This window comes from Oncorhynchus clarkii, chromosome 28, assembly GCF_045791955.1.
Source record: "Oncorhynchus clarkii lewisi isolate Uvic-CL-2024 chromosome 28, UVic_Ocla_1.0, whole genome shotgun sequence".
NCBI lineage: Eukaryota > Metazoa > Chordata > Actinopteri > Salmoniformes > Salmonidae > Oncorhynchus > Oncorhynchus clarkii.
The window spans coordinates 9,893,070-9,907,986 of record NC_092174.1 but is presented as its reverse complement, the minus strand read 5'-3'; the positions used below and the strand labels follow the sequence as shown (position 1 = coordinate 9,907,986).

The 14,917-nt window shown below is 42.7% G+C and overlaps 1 protein-coding gene across 1 annotated transcript in view; it reads left to right on the top strand.

The window, feature by feature from the left end:
* The window catches only part of LOC139387560 (uncharacterized), a 59,952-nt gene that overhangs the window by 13,543 nt on the left and 31,492 nt on the right, over positions 1-14,917 (top strand). The window contains exons 13-33 of the mRNA XM_071133885.1: positions 379-537; positions 2,402-2,520; positions 2,712-2,972; positions 3,205-3,360; positions 3,661-3,845; positions 4,070-4,252; positions 4,467-4,558; positions 4,849-5,018; positions 5,432-5,585; positions 5,911-5,990; positions 6,197-6,377; positions 6,484-6,639; positions 6,745-6,878; positions 7,168-7,326; positions 7,745-7,925; positions 8,034-8,245; positions 8,448-8,636; positions 9,164-9,306; positions 9,459-9,618; positions 13,163-13,246; positions 13,504-13,641. Of these exons, the coding sequence (XP_070989986.1) occupies positions 379-537; positions 2,402-2,520; positions 2,712-2,972; positions 3,205-3,360; positions 3,661-3,845; positions 4,070-4,252; positions 4,467-4,558; positions 4,849-5,018; positions 5,432-5,585; positions 5,911-5,990; positions 6,197-6,377; positions 6,484-6,639; positions 6,745-6,878; positions 7,168-7,326; positions 7,745-7,925; positions 8,034-8,245; positions 8,448-8,636; positions 9,164-9,306; positions 9,459-9,618; positions 13,163-13,246; positions 13,504-13,641 (3,296 nt within the window). The remainder of the gene's footprint in view (positions 1-378; positions 538-2,401; positions 2,521-2,711; positions 2,973-3,204; positions 3,361-3,660; positions 3,846-4,069; positions 4,253-4,466; positions 4,559-4,848; positions 5,019-5,431; positions 5,586-5,910; positions 5,991-6,196; positions 6,378-6,483; positions 6,640-6,744; positions 6,879-7,167; positions 7,327-7,744; positions 7,926-8,033; positions 8,246-8,447; positions 8,637-9,163; positions 9,307-9,458; positions 9,619-13,162; positions 13,247-13,503; positions 13,642-14,917) is intronic.

Sequence of the window (14,917 nt, the reverse complement as noted above, 5' to 3'; positions counted from 1 at the left end):
TGGAAAATGGGTTCCTGAACTAAACAGTCCAAAACTGAGAGGTGCCAGATCCCGTTCTGGCAGGATGCTGCTCAAATTAAGTACTGGATAGCACATTTTTTTCTAAAAGTGTAGTCTAGGCCCTTCAGTTTTTGCAGATCTGTAAGGTGGAAGCAATATGTTAAAAGCTCCACCTCTACACTGCTTATACCTATCCAGACCCTTCAGAACCACAAACATTGATGGTTTAGGGCCAAAGAGCAGAGATAGGGAGCAAATTGGGATCAGTCATACAGGTTCACTACTCTGAGAGATTCCAAATGACTCCACCTACACATCCAACAAGTAAGATGTTATGCTGATTGATATATTGATGATTGCTCTGAATTTCATTCTCAGTGGGCTCTTTTGTGTGGAGTCACCTGACCCAGGTCCTGAGAACTGAGGACCCCATGAAGCAGGCCTTGATGGAGGCACTGCCTGATGACATCATTACCAAAGACTTTGAGGCTGAACCCTGGAAATACTCCTCTTATTCAGACTACACTGCAGACTCAGGTAATTTACATTAAGTTCCTTTTATACAGTGCCTTCAGAAAGTATTCACACCCTTGACTTTCTCCACATTTTGTTGTGTTACAGCCTGAATTTAAAATGTGTTAAATTGAGATTTTGTGTCACTGGCCTACAAACAATATCCCATAATGTCAAAGGGGAATTTTGTTTTTAGAAATATTTACAAATGAATAAAAAATGTAAAGCTGAAATGTCTTGAGTCAATAAGTATTCAACCTCTTTGCCTTGGCAAGCCTAAATACATCCAGGAGTACAATTTTGCAAGTCACAACAAGTCACATAATAAGTTGCATGGACTCACTCTGTGTGCAATAATAGTATTTAACATGATGAATGACTACCTCATCTCTGTAATCCACACATGCAATTATCTGTAAGGTGCCTCAGTTGAGCAGCGGATTTCAAACACAGATTCAACCACAAAGACCAGGGAGGTTTTCCAATGCCTCACAAAGAAGGGCACCTATTGGTAGATGGGTATAAAAAAAGCAGGCATTGGATATCCCGTTGAGCATGGTGAAGTTATTAACTACACTTGGGTATGGATGGTGTATCAATACACCCAGTCACTACAAAAGATATAGACGTCCTCCCTAACTCAGTTGTCGGAGAGGAAGGAAACCACTCAGGGATTTCACCATGAGGTCAATGGTGACTTTAAATACAGTTACAGAGTTTAATGGCTGTGATAGGAGAACATGGAGGATGGATCAACAACATTGTAGTTACTCCACAATACCAAACTAAATGGCAGAGTGACAAGAAGGAAGCCTGTACAGAATAAGAATATTCCAAAACATGCATCCTGTTTGCAACAAGGCACTAAAGTAAAACTGCAAAAAATATGGCGAACAAATTAACTTTATGTCCTGGATCCAAAGCGTTACGTTTGGGGCAAGTACAACACAATACTTCACTGAGTACCAATCTTCATATTTTCAACATAGTGGTGGCTGTATCATGTTATGGGTATGCTTGTCATGGGCAAGGACTAGGGAGTTATTTAGGATAAAAATAAATGGAATAGAGCTAAGCAAAGGCAAAATCCTAGTGGAAAACCTGGTTCAGTCTGCTTTCCAACAGACACTGGGAGACAAATTCACCTTTCAGAAAGACAATAACCTAAGACACAAGGCCAAATATACACTGGGGTTGCTTACCAAGACGGCATTGAATGTTCCTGAGTGGCCTAGTTACAGTTTTGACATAAATCAGCTTGAAAATCTATGGCAAGACATGAAAATGGTTGTCTAGCAATGATCAACAATCAATTTGACAGAGTTTGAAGAATGTTTTAAAGAATAATGTGAAAATATTGTATAATCCAGGTGTGCAAAGCTGTTAGAAATGTACCCAGAAAGACTCACAGCTGTAATCACTGCCAAAGGTGATTCTAACATGTATAGAGATAAAATAGAGATATTTCTCTATTTCATTTTCAATAAATTTGCAAAAATGTCTAAAAACATGATTTCACTTTGTGATTATGGGGCATTGTGTGTAGATGGGTGAGAATATTTATGTATATATATTTTTTTAAATCCATTTTGAATTCAGGCTGTAACACAACAAAATGTGAATTAGGTCGAGGGGTATGAATACATTCTGAAGGCACTGTGCCTGTGTGGTAACATCAACAACATTGGATGAATGTGCTAATATGGTTCACACATATGTTATAACGTACAGCAAGTTACCCGTGAAAGGGTAGCTTTGTCTTTTTAGGATAACCCTCTTCAGTAACTTGCAGTGATAGTTGTTTCAGAAGTGATTACATTTTGCACTTGGTTGTCCTTTGAAGAGCAAAAGAATACAGTAAGTGTTTTTGTGTGTGTGTGTGTCTCAGGATTTGGAGTTGCAAACATGGAGGGAGCCTTGGTTTTCTCTTCCAAGTCCTTTGTGCCGCGCTATGCCATGGCTAACCTGACCGTCTACATCCACGGAAGAGCTTTCAATCTGCTTGAGGTGAGTAGCTCGATCACATCTCATTGTTTTCATTCTGTGAGCAACTGAATGCGTTTTTGAGGGAATCTTCTGCTTTTCCTCAATGCTCGGAAGCGTTGAGTTACCGAGAGAGCACATCTGAGGACCAGGCGCTGTATGTGAATCAAATCAAATGGACAACGGGAAATCCAATTGCCTGCTCCCCTCCACAGGTCGATCTTCGTGTGGAAAACATTGAACCTCTTCTGAAACACATTTTTGGCCACAAATCAACTTCTCCTGATGAGGAGCCTACAACTCGGGAGGAAGAGGAGGATGGAAAGAAGTCTCCGAGGAAGGAGAGAAGACGAAGAAAAGCAGGGGAAGGAAATAAAGGACAGATAAAGGAGCGGAGAAGGAGAAAAGCTGGGGAAAGAGACAGCTCTGGTTGTTCACCTAGTAACTACGGTTACCTCAGCCAGGCCAGGACTATGGTGAGACTTTCACAGCAATGTTTAACCATTGCTACATTCATTAGCCTGTCTAAGCCTAGCTAGCCTATGTGCCAATTCTATTTTTGCACGTGTAAGTTAGAGAATTACATTAGGAGATGACCAACATCTGATGGTTTCATAGTGTAGCCTAAATAATGGGTCACTTCCCTCCGATTGTAGATGTAAATAGCTTTTCAATGACCATGGATGATGATTGATGTTTTTATTGTAGTTCTCAGGAGGGAGACTGGAGGAGGCCAGACCACGTTGTTGGCTTGGTGTCAAAGTGTTTGGGAATGAGTTGAGCGTGGTGACCTGTGCTGACCTCTACTCTCAGATAAAGGAGCTGTCACTCAGTATGGCTGGGCTTGCTGTCAGACTGCTGAAGGTATGTGATTGTGACCTCTGACCTCTGCGATAGTGGTGCTGTGGGACTCATACAGGATATGACTCCATATGATAATCTCAGAGGAATGTAGTTTGATGAAATCCTTTGTAATATCTTTCTAGTCTGTTACCTTTAAGCAAATCTCATACACATTAGTTTCATGTTTTCCTCTTCTTGGTATAATGTTGTATCGAGAAAGAATGGATGGGCTAATGTGAGTCTCTCTCTCTCTCTCTCTCTCTCTCTCTCTCTCTCTCTCTCTCTCTCTCTCTCTCTCCCCCCTCACCCCCGCCCAATCAGGGTCAGGAGGTGCAGCTCCACCACAGGGCAGTGTTGATGACAGAGGAGTTGGTCCTGCCCTCTCTGTCAGGCTTACCCATTAGACTGGGCATCAACATGACCTCCCTCCTCTCCCTGCACCTCAAGGGCAGTGCCAACTACAGAGACTGGTCCCACTTCTCACTGGCAGGTCACATCAAGGCCAAGTAAGTCGGTATCCATTTTGGATCTGACGGCCTCTTCATTTTCTTATCCCTGGTTCGTGTTTCACCAATGACTGTGTTTCAGCCAAACAGCGGTCACCACTTAGTGGCATACTAAGTATTTGAAATATTAATGTCATTTTTGTGAAGATCTCTGTACTTTTTGCACACTGTGGGAATGTCCCTCAGTTTCTTTCCCATATAATGGTATTTTTCTCTTCCCACAGTGCCTATGTGGGCCTGTCAGCCCGGATGGGGGTGGATGGGGGCCTGGGTCGGGCTGGGGTGGAGTGGGCCACAGAGCTCAGGACCTCCAGCAGTCTGGATGGGAGTGTGCATCTCCAGGAGGGCCACGGCCTGAGAGTGGCCCTCAACACACCTGAAGACCTCATGGATATAGTCTCTCTCAGGTGAGAGGAGCTTTGACTAGTGTCTCATACACTGCTGTTATTTTACATTTTCATTTTTAGACAAGCACACACATTATCTTCAGTAAATGTACCTTTTCTAGTTGTATTCGTTGGTTAGGTAACTAGGTTGGGGCCAAAAGCACATTCCATTTAGCCAATTGAAATTCCAATTCAATGACTTGATTGATTTTCAATGTCTCCCTGCGTGCCACAGCTCCAGAATGTACCATGTAAACGGAGACCACCGAGAGGAGATGAGAGGCTCCAAGAGTCGTGTGGAGAGGACCACCTGCACGCCAAAGACCTGTGAGTTCATCCCAGCAAAGCTCAAGGGCGGTATCTAAGGTCAAGTCTGGAAATGTCCAAGTCCTTACTGGAAATAATTGTGTGTAATTAGACTATTTGTGCAAAGATTCTAGTGTCATGCCGTATGTGGATGTAAAGTAAGTTCCTTTCGGATGAAATAACTAAACGATATTAGTTGATCTGAGACCAGTATTTATCGCCAATGCTTGCCTAGATTCTATCTTAAAGATGTCCAGTATTTTGTATATTGAAGTAAGAGGATGAGCAGCCATTTTGTAATTCTCTCCCAGGGTCTAAGATGGTGGGGTGGCAGCTGTGCTCCAATGTCTCCTACCCTTTATCCTCTACGGGGCTTACCTTCCTCCCTCCCGGCCCTGTGCACCTCTCCCTCAGGCTACTGAAGCTAGACAGAGGCCTTCATCAGTACCTACTAGAGGCAGCATACTCTCTGTTGACGCAGGTACTGTCAATCCAACCTATTAACCTGCTAAACGTCCTGCTAATTGTCCTGCTCTGTTAAAAGAGGCTATCTAATAACACTTTGTTAACCTTTGGCACGGGTGCCATGAAAATTACACAGACCTGTGTTCAAATAGTATTTGAGATTTCAATATGTGCTTTATTGAGCTTGCCTGGCACAAGGGAACAAATGGAGTAGTCCCAAAAGTAGAAACCTAGCCTATCTGACCCACTCAAATGCAAAATATTATTTGAACCCAGGTCTGCAATTACTATACATTATTACACCACATTATTACACCACATTATTACACCATATTATTCCAACACATTATTACCACAAATTATAGCATATGTAATGGAAAGGCAATTAATATAAGTGATGAATGATCATGTTGTTCCTCTATGTTTCAGAGTGGCTCCTGGCTCCCCAGAGAGGCCTCCCTCCACCTCCTCCTGGCCACCCCCCAGTCCTCCATCCCCAGGGACATGTCTCTGGACTTGGCCCTCAGCCCCCACAGGCTGCTCCTCAAGATGACACACCCACTTAAGACCCTCACCATCCAGGGTAGAGAACTAGATTCAGCGTATTTAAACAGAATATTGCTATTTCATCCTCTTCCAGGGTCAACCGTAGGGAACTAGTTCAGACCTGAGTTTAAGTAGTATTTGAAATATTTCAAGTACTTCAGCTTTGCTTGTTTGGCACAATCAAACTCGTAGAATGGTCGCAAAAGTGCAAATTATACCCATCTGGCAGGCTCAAGCAAACGATTAAAGTATGCAAAACATTTCCATTTCTATTTGAACCCAGTTCTGAACTAGATACAATGATATTAAACTGACTTGACTTGCGATTGCAAAACTTGACACCAATGGGGTTGTTTTGTCAGGGCAACTTGACCAAGTGAGGAACATATGGACCGGTCAACTTGAGCTTCTGATAGACAACGTTCATCAGTATTACATCATGGTAAGGAGGAGGCTGGGAGATTTTGTTGTCTTGTGGCGCATCCTGAATCAACCATTAAAATTTTTCAAGTTTCAATTTTTAATGTAATGGGCACGAGTGCAGTGAAATGCCTTGCAAGCTCTAAACCCAACAGTGCAGGTATCAAAGTAAACAATGCGGTTGTCACTATCAATGTTTATATCACATGGTACATTTGGTTTCCACAGGGACTGATTGACTCCCAGACCCTGCTCTCAGAGCAAAGGCTGCGTTATCATCTAGAGGCCAAAGTGGGTGCGGAAAGCCTTCCCATGATCCTCTCTGCTAATGTCACTCGTGGACTGGGCAGAAAGACCAGCCTGTCTGCCACTCTGAAGAATGTGTTCAGAGAAGCTGCCTCCTTCTCAGGTTATAGACTATTGAATACTTGATCCAATACTGTCTATTGACTGTTTTATAAGCCTGTTACTGTAAAGTCATAGTAAAGCCATCATTATTGGTTGGCTATCCACAGTGGTTTTGGAGAGGAGACTGGATGATGGGCGGAGACAGTACTCAGTGGAGGCGGAGCTCCTTCTGCCTGGAGTGGTGGGCAGCAGGATTCTAGGGCTGATGGAGCAGAAAGGCCCACTGTGGAGCTCTGCACTGAGGCTCAAATATGGCCTGCGAGGTGAGTGGTACTTTGCCACGCAGCCTCTCTAAGGCACACGGTGGAGCTCCGCTCTGAAGCCACTATCTGTCACTTTGGGGTTTGCTGAACTTTGACCTTCCACAGAGGACTCCCGACACTTGCGTCAGGAGTGCCACACGTCCCAGAGCCTGAGGAGTGAGAGAGAGCCCAACCAGACGTACCGCATGAGGGCTGAACACGAGTTCTACTGCTCTACCACAGCCCACATCAACCACAAGGTAACCATTGGTAACCACAAGGACATGTTTAATATCATACCGTGTTTTAGGTTTGTTCGAATTGTTACCTCATAGGCTTACAGTACCTGGTTGGGCAGGACTCAAATGTTTAGGCGCTTTCATTCACTATCTGTTGTTAATGGTGTTGCAAACATTATGCTCTGACCGAGCTATTGGAGCCATGCACCATCTACTCACTAGTTACTCAAGTTGTCAAAGGATAGGAATAGAATAGACTAGAATATAATCCTTTCCTCTCACCACTCATCCCATCCCTCTATTCTTCCAGGTACAGCTGAGACACGAGGAGAGTCCCAGCCACACCAAGTCCAATGTGGATGTGAGCTATGGGAAACACTGGGACGAGATCAACAACAAGCACCGCCTCCTCCTCAGCCAGTCCTTCAGGAACCAGTCCAGACACAACCTTACCAGCTATGCCCTGGAGGTACACACCACAGGTTTATCTCTATTGATCTACTATCTAGTACGTCTAGTTCTATGACCGTGGTATAGGATCTTGTGATATGATATCTTCAGGTTTACCATAATGAATACAGCAAGTAACATACTGCATTGTTTGCGCCCTGGAGATAGAAATAGTGATAATAGAAGCTGTGCTATCTCTATCTATCGTATCTATCATCTCTTTTTCTCTACCTCCAATATTAATCATCAGGGGACAATTTAACGCAATTAATGACAATTGAGAGTTTCTGCCATCTAGAGTAGTCGAGTGATAAATGCCTCATGTTTTTGGTGTGTTTGTACTTTGAGATTATGAGCTGCTTGTCCTTGTCCTTGGGCAATAACAAACAAAAATGTAATTCACCACTATACAATATGCCACCCAACCTTTCCTCCAGTTCAGTCTGCAGGTCCCTGACAAGCGGCTGAACTACAAGACCCAGCTCATGCACTCTCACCTGAGGCAGAGGGGGGCCGAGAGCAGCACCCACCTCAAAGTGAACTACAACGACCAGATGCCTCTGGTGGCTGGACTACACTGGAAAGACACCTCCAAAGACATGTTCAGAAATTGGGAAGGTAATGAAAGATCGAAGGGCATTATTTGCTGTCGTATGCAATGTCGTGTGTGTGTGTGTCTCTATGCGTGGCCATCCGCACGTGTAACTGTGAGTGTGCTGTCTCCAGGTATGTTCAACATGGACACTCCCTGGCTCTACATGTACACCACGCACAAGCTGAGTCAGCCCCAGCGTCACACCTACCAGTTGACCTCTGAACTCACTGCCCGCAAATGGCTGACTGTCCGTAGCCTCGTGCTGGAGGGCTATTACAGAGACAGAAGCAAGGACAGAGAGGCCCGTCTACACCTCTACGCACCCGCTGTCACATACCTCAAAGTATGAAGCTTCCTGCTAGTCTTTGACATTTTCAACAATGGCATTTATATCAAAGCAAGGGATACCTTACTGGACTGGCTACATCTCTAGACACAGTCATCAAGTTTGGGGCATACCTGTATTCACCAGTTCTTGTGGGAAAAGGTTCCATGTAGAACCCATACCCTAAGAGCGATTTTGTGCCGGTTCTGTTGTGTTCCAGGCAGTTGGCTGGGTTATGGTGGCTAAACAGGGTCTGAAGGCCTCCTGCACCATCAGCTCTGTGTGGAGCCCTGCCCTGAGGGCAGACCTCTCCCTGGAGAACAGCAAGCAGGGCAGGACCCTGCAGCTGGCCTCCAGCTATGGCAAACACAACCTCAGCCTCACCGCAGGACTCACTACCCTGGACAAGGTAGGCGGAGAGGATGAAGTGTGAGGATTAGCATGTCCTAAAATGTGCACCGTGCGTACAGTAAGTGAGTAAAGCTCGATAGTGTCATGCTAATTTGTTTTTGGCAGTTATCAACCATTCATATTTTTTGGGCAATGATTTGTTGATTTATGGTTGACGATTCAGGAGGGCAAAGGAGGCTGGTGGGCGGAGCTATAGGAGGACGGGCTCATTGTAGTGGCTGGAATGGAATGGTATCAAACACATCAAACATATGGAAACCACATTTGACCCCGCCCCCTTTATTTCATTCCAGACATTACAATGAGGACGTCCTCCTATAGCTCCTCCCACCAGCCTCCACTGAATGAGGGGTGAGGCTTGAGGCTCAGGGTGTCCTAAAAGGAACACCGTATCACAGGGATTGAGTTAGCTAGCGTCCTACAAGAAGAATTGACCGTCATCAACCACTCATCTTTTTTGGCAATCTTTTTTTCAGCTACAGTTGTTTTTTTTGCATGTCTAACATAGCATATGACTCATTGCAGAATTTAAGGAAGAGGATGGTGATGATGAAGATGATCTTATCAGAGCCCAAAAGCCCCTCTATGGAGTTGGAGTTAGAGGGTGGAGTGGAGGAGCTCAGGAAGGACAAACAGATTTATCAGAAGAGAGCGTTGCTACTCCTTCGGTATGTATTCACTTACTGGTGCTCTTTATGACTGTGATTGAATATAACTTGATGATAAGAATGGTGATGAGGATGAAGAATGATGGTTAAATTGCATTGTAAATCCTGACAAAAAAATAAAGTTATAATTCCCCCTCCCATCCCGTTAACAGACAGCCGTTCCAGAACTTTCTACAGAGCTTCCTTCTCCAGGAGACTTTCACCGTCGACCTCCACAAGGGCCTTTACATCCTGGAATCCAAAGCCCATCTCTATAGCAACAGAGACATCATTCATACTCTCACCCTGGGATACCAGCAACCCAGTCCTTTTGTGAGTCCAGGACCACTTGTGTTTCTGGGCCCATATTCACAAAGGTCTCAGAGTAGGAGTGCTGATCAAGGATCAGGTCCTACTAATGTCAATGTAATAATATGGTCGTTCCTGAATTTGTAGTTATTTAAATGTATTTAGGTACACCTTCCCATTCTAAATCAACCAATATTAATATTAATGACTTTAAATAATTTGGACCTTTATGATAACATTGTGTCACCAGTAAGAGTAGTAACACAAATGATGGTAACACCCATGAGAAATGTTAGGTTATTGAGGATTTTCTTAAGTGGAGGCCACAGATGGTCAAATGTAAGTGTAACAGTATAGCTTCCGTCCCTCTCCTCGCCTCAACCTGGGCTTGAACCAGGGACCCTCTGCACACATCAACTGACACCCACGAAGCATCATTACCCATCGCGCCACAAAAGCCACGGCCCTTGCAGAGCAAGGGGAACAACTACTTCAAGGCCTCAGAGCGAGTGACGTCACCGATTGAAACGCTATTAGCGCGCACCACCGCTAACTAGCTAGCCATTTCACATCAGTTACATAAGGTCATTAACCTTTTTGAAAATGATTTACTAAAGTGACATGATTAATCATTTTGCTCACATTGTTATTTCCCTTCATTTAAATTGAGCAACACGAAAGTGACACTTTGGATTTAGACACCAAATGATCAATGGAATCCTCAATTTGAAGACATACTAAAAGGGTGTGATTAGCTAATCATTTTATTGAACATATACCCCTCCCCCGATAACAGTTTTCCACTGGAGGGAATGCTCGAGGTACTTGTATATCACTGTAATAAGTGATTTTCAAGGCGTTGACACCGATGACATAAAACTGAGGGACAGACATTATACTAGTAAAAAATAAGTATTTTAATAGCCTTCTTTGTTTCTATTGATTTATACAATATATTAAATCATTTTGTTCACTTTCTAGCCTTCAAAGTAATAAACACGGTCAGGTCCAAAATTATTGGCACTCATGATAAAGATGAGCAGAAGAGACTGTATAAAATAAATCATACAAATACTGAGGTATATTGTATGTAAAAAAAAAAAAAATTGTATCGAGGACTTTTTAATAACTGACCGCCCACAGAGGGTCCCCATGAATGGGGCCCTCGCTGATGAACTGACCCTGAACACAGGGGTGTGTTCCAGGGGTGTGTCCTTTCACCGTTGTTGTTCTCTATCTACACTAACGAGATGAAGAGCAGAGGAAACAATGTAAGCCTTTTTAAGTACGCGGATGACATGGCTCTGGTAGGAATCTTTTTAAAAGATGCTACGTCAGATGGGGACTAAACAGACCAACAACGTTCCAGAATGGTGCCCGGTCAAGTTTCCTCCCCATCATCGTGGAAAAGACAAAGGCGCTGATCATCAATGGCAACAACTGTCCGCAACCGCTCTCTCTGAACGACCAACCAGTAGAGGTGGTTGAGTGTTTTAAATACCTAGGGACATAACATGATAACAGGCTGAGTTTTACAGAGAATGCAGAGTGTATATTTTAAAAAGCAAGGCAAAGTCTGTTCTTAATCAGGAAATTAAAAGGGTTTGGGGTCAACCAGGATGTTCTGGAGAGGGTGTACAGCAGCTTGGTGGGGAGCATCCTCATCCTCAATATGACAGTCTGGTAATCTGAGTGTGAGGAGCAAAAGCAAACTGACCAGAATAGTAAGCACAGCCGGCAAAGTAATTGGTCGACCACAGGCACATTTGAGCATTCTGTTCCACGAGGCAACCAAAAAGAAGACACTGGCCCTCTACACCCTCAGTTGGAGAGGCCTCTATCTGGCCGGCGCTTCAGAATGCCCATGGCCAAGAATAACGTGTTAAAACATTCATTCATTCCTTGTGCTGTTGGACTACTAAATGCAAGGTAAATTGTATCGGTATATGTACTAATCCATCTAGTGCAGTTGAGACTGTGTTCGTTTGTGAGTGAATGTATTAATGTCCTCTATGTTGTTAGAGTATGCAACATGATGGACTGACTGGTTTAAATGTGTATGATGTGAGAAGGTATGTGTATGGGATTATTTTAATGGAAGGTGATGCCAAAACAATATGTCCTTCCTGGATAGACAATGACGTTTTATTCTATTCTATTATTTTATACTAATATAATTGCTCAGACAAAGAGATAATATATTTTTAAAGATAGGGGTCAAAATTATTGGCTCCCCTGTTTCAATATCTTTCAATACCTCAACTTGCGAGGATAACAGCACTGAGCCTTTTTTCTTAGATGTTTTATGAGATGAGAGAACACATTGGGGAGGGTTCTTGTACCGTTCTTCCATACAGAATTTCTCCAGATCCTTGATGTCCTTCGTTTGTGCTTACAGTCTACCCTCTTTAATTCGAACCGCATGTTTTCAATGGAGGGTCATGTCCGGAGACTTGCTGAAATGTTGATCATGTGGTCAGTTAACTTACGGCTGGCTTAGTTTCAGCCTCCTGACAGAGGCAACTTGTCCTGGTACTGGGTAAAGTTCATAATGCCGTTGACCTTAGCAAGGGCCCCAGGACCAGTGGATGGCCCCAGGACCAGTGGATGCAAAATATTGAAACAGGTGTGCCAATAATCTTGACCCCTATCTTTTTGAGAATTTTGTTCTATTACTTGTTAAATAAAATATATTTCTCTGAGCAATTGTATTAGCATAAAATAATAGAATTTCCCCTCTTTTGGGGGGAATACAATGCAGCTGTAAGGATCGACGCTGGTAGAGACGAGAAGCAGGTACAGGGAGTGAACATATAATTATCAACGGACATGGAACAGGACAGGATAGCGTCTGGCCATCAACACATAATGACATTAATGCAGATACAGGGAACAGACGGGGGAGCAGACAGTTATAGACAGGACAATCGACAAAGGGAAGGAGTCCATGTGAGTCCAAAGAGCGCTGCTGCGCGTAATGATGGTGACAGGTGCGCGTAATGAAGGGCAGCCCGGTGCCCTCCAGCGCCAGAGAGGGAGAGCGGGAGCAGGCGTGACAGGCGCTCAGTATTTGTATTATTTATTTTATACAAACTTTCTTGCTCATCTTTATCAAATGTGCAAATAATTGACTGACTGACTGTAGATATCTCTAAATCCCCAAAATATCACTGTAACTCTACACATTACTACTGGGACAAGCCAATTTGCCTACCCTAACAACTGCATAAACATAAAGTGTTGCAGTATAACCAACTTGGATTATTGTCATTGGTAAACAGTTCAATACAAACAGAAACATGTATGATGTGTAACTATTTGCTATTTTAAAGTGTTTTTTCATGGTTGCAAAGGCAAGGCAAGGCAAAATGCCGGCGCAATTCAAGAACGACCCTTACTCATTATGATCTAAAAATCTAAACGGATTCTGGATCAGCACCCCTAGTCTGAGACGCTCTTTGAATACAAGCCCTGAATTGCTATAGGAAAGGTTAATACAACAGTCATTAGTCAATCTTTCTCAGTGATGTTGTCTTCTATTGGTATCTTCTATTTGTATCTTCTGCAGGTGTGTTCCTCCTTGACCCACCCGTTCAGCTATGACGTCATCCCTCCAGACTCTGAAGTGTGTGTCACAATGTTTAGCAATCAGGTAGGGTGATTGATACCCATCACATTTCATGATATCAACACAAAACCTCTGGTACAGTCTGTTTTGATAAAAACAATGGTACGTTAAATGACTAAATTGAATTTCAGTCTAACAAAACAGGCTTGTAGCAGAGCACATGTGGAGAATGAGTTGGTAGCACTGTACTTGAGTCCAATTTTATGTCTGCTATACCCATAGAGATCCTGTGGGTGAAAAAGTTCTCTATAAAATCCTATGGCCGCCATATTTCTCTACAGACGCAGAGAGAAGTGCGAGGGAGTGTTCGGATCGGGAAGAAGGACAGGCTGACGTTCCTTGGACAAATTCAGTTGAACCCCTCAAATTTACCTCAGCACAGGGTCAAAGTTCGAGCCAACCTCACCCACCTACTCCAGGTAAGGCAGATTCTATCAGAGGGACATTAAATAATATAAAGAGTATAATATATAATTATAAAATAATATACAGTACCAGTCAAAGTTTGGACACACCTACTCATTCAAGAGGTTTTCTTCATTTTTACTATTTTATATATTGTAGAATAATAGTGAAGACATCAACACTATGAAATAACACATATGGAATCAGGTAGTAACCAAAAAAGTGTTAAACAAATCAAAATATATTTTAGATTCTTCAAATTAGCCCCCCTTTGCCTTGATGACAGCTTGGTTACTGCATGATTCCATATGTGTTATTTCATAGTGTTGATGCCTTCACTATTATTCTACAATGTAGATAATAGTAAAAAAATAAAGAAAAACCCTTGAATGAGTAGGTGTGTCCAAATGTTTGACTGGTACTGTGTTCCATTGAGCAGTGTTATTAATGGCTCTATTTTAACAAACCTAACGCAATGGTAATATCTAAGTGCAGGCGATTGCGTTATGGGTTCAGGGGTGTGTCAGACATATTTTTCATTTTTCACAATTATTGCCGCACTTGTTGGCGCGAAAAGGCTAGGTTTTGATGAATAAAGAAGTTGTTGGGGTGTCCAGGCTTGGCCACTCACTGGCCAATCAGAACGTGCTCCATTGCCAGATATGTGGTTGCTTCAACTGTCTTTTTATGTATTGCCGTGAATCAACTCCAATTCCAATTTTAGTCTGTTATAGTTTGTTAAATAGCTTACAGAAACGAAAGAACAAAATGTAGACCTATCTTTGCGAAATAGGTTAGCTTGAACCCATTTGCAGTCCACAATGCTCTGAGTAAATGCATGGCTTCAATAGCATTCACACTGAAATAGGGGCAAGGCCTACTGTAAATTGCATTATGGCTGAGCATGGACATGCCAAACATGGTCAATAAGCAAGATTAAAGTAATTATTGATAAGCCCTAAAAAGAGAATGAATCATTCTAATGAAATGCTAAACAACAACAACAACTTGGCTATGTCACACCCTATTTTTATTATTGGGGGAGGGTAGTTTAATATTCCAGATAGATTGTGATACATTTCCAATCACTCATATGTGTTTTGTAAAGAAAAAATAAACAAATATATATACAGTACCAGTCAAAAGTTTGGACACACTTACTCATTCAAGGGTTTTTCTTTATTTTTACTATGCTCTACATTGTAGAATAATAAATGAAGACATCAAAACGATAAAATAGCACACCAATAAAGTGTTAAACAAATCAAAATAGATTTTAGATTCTTCAAA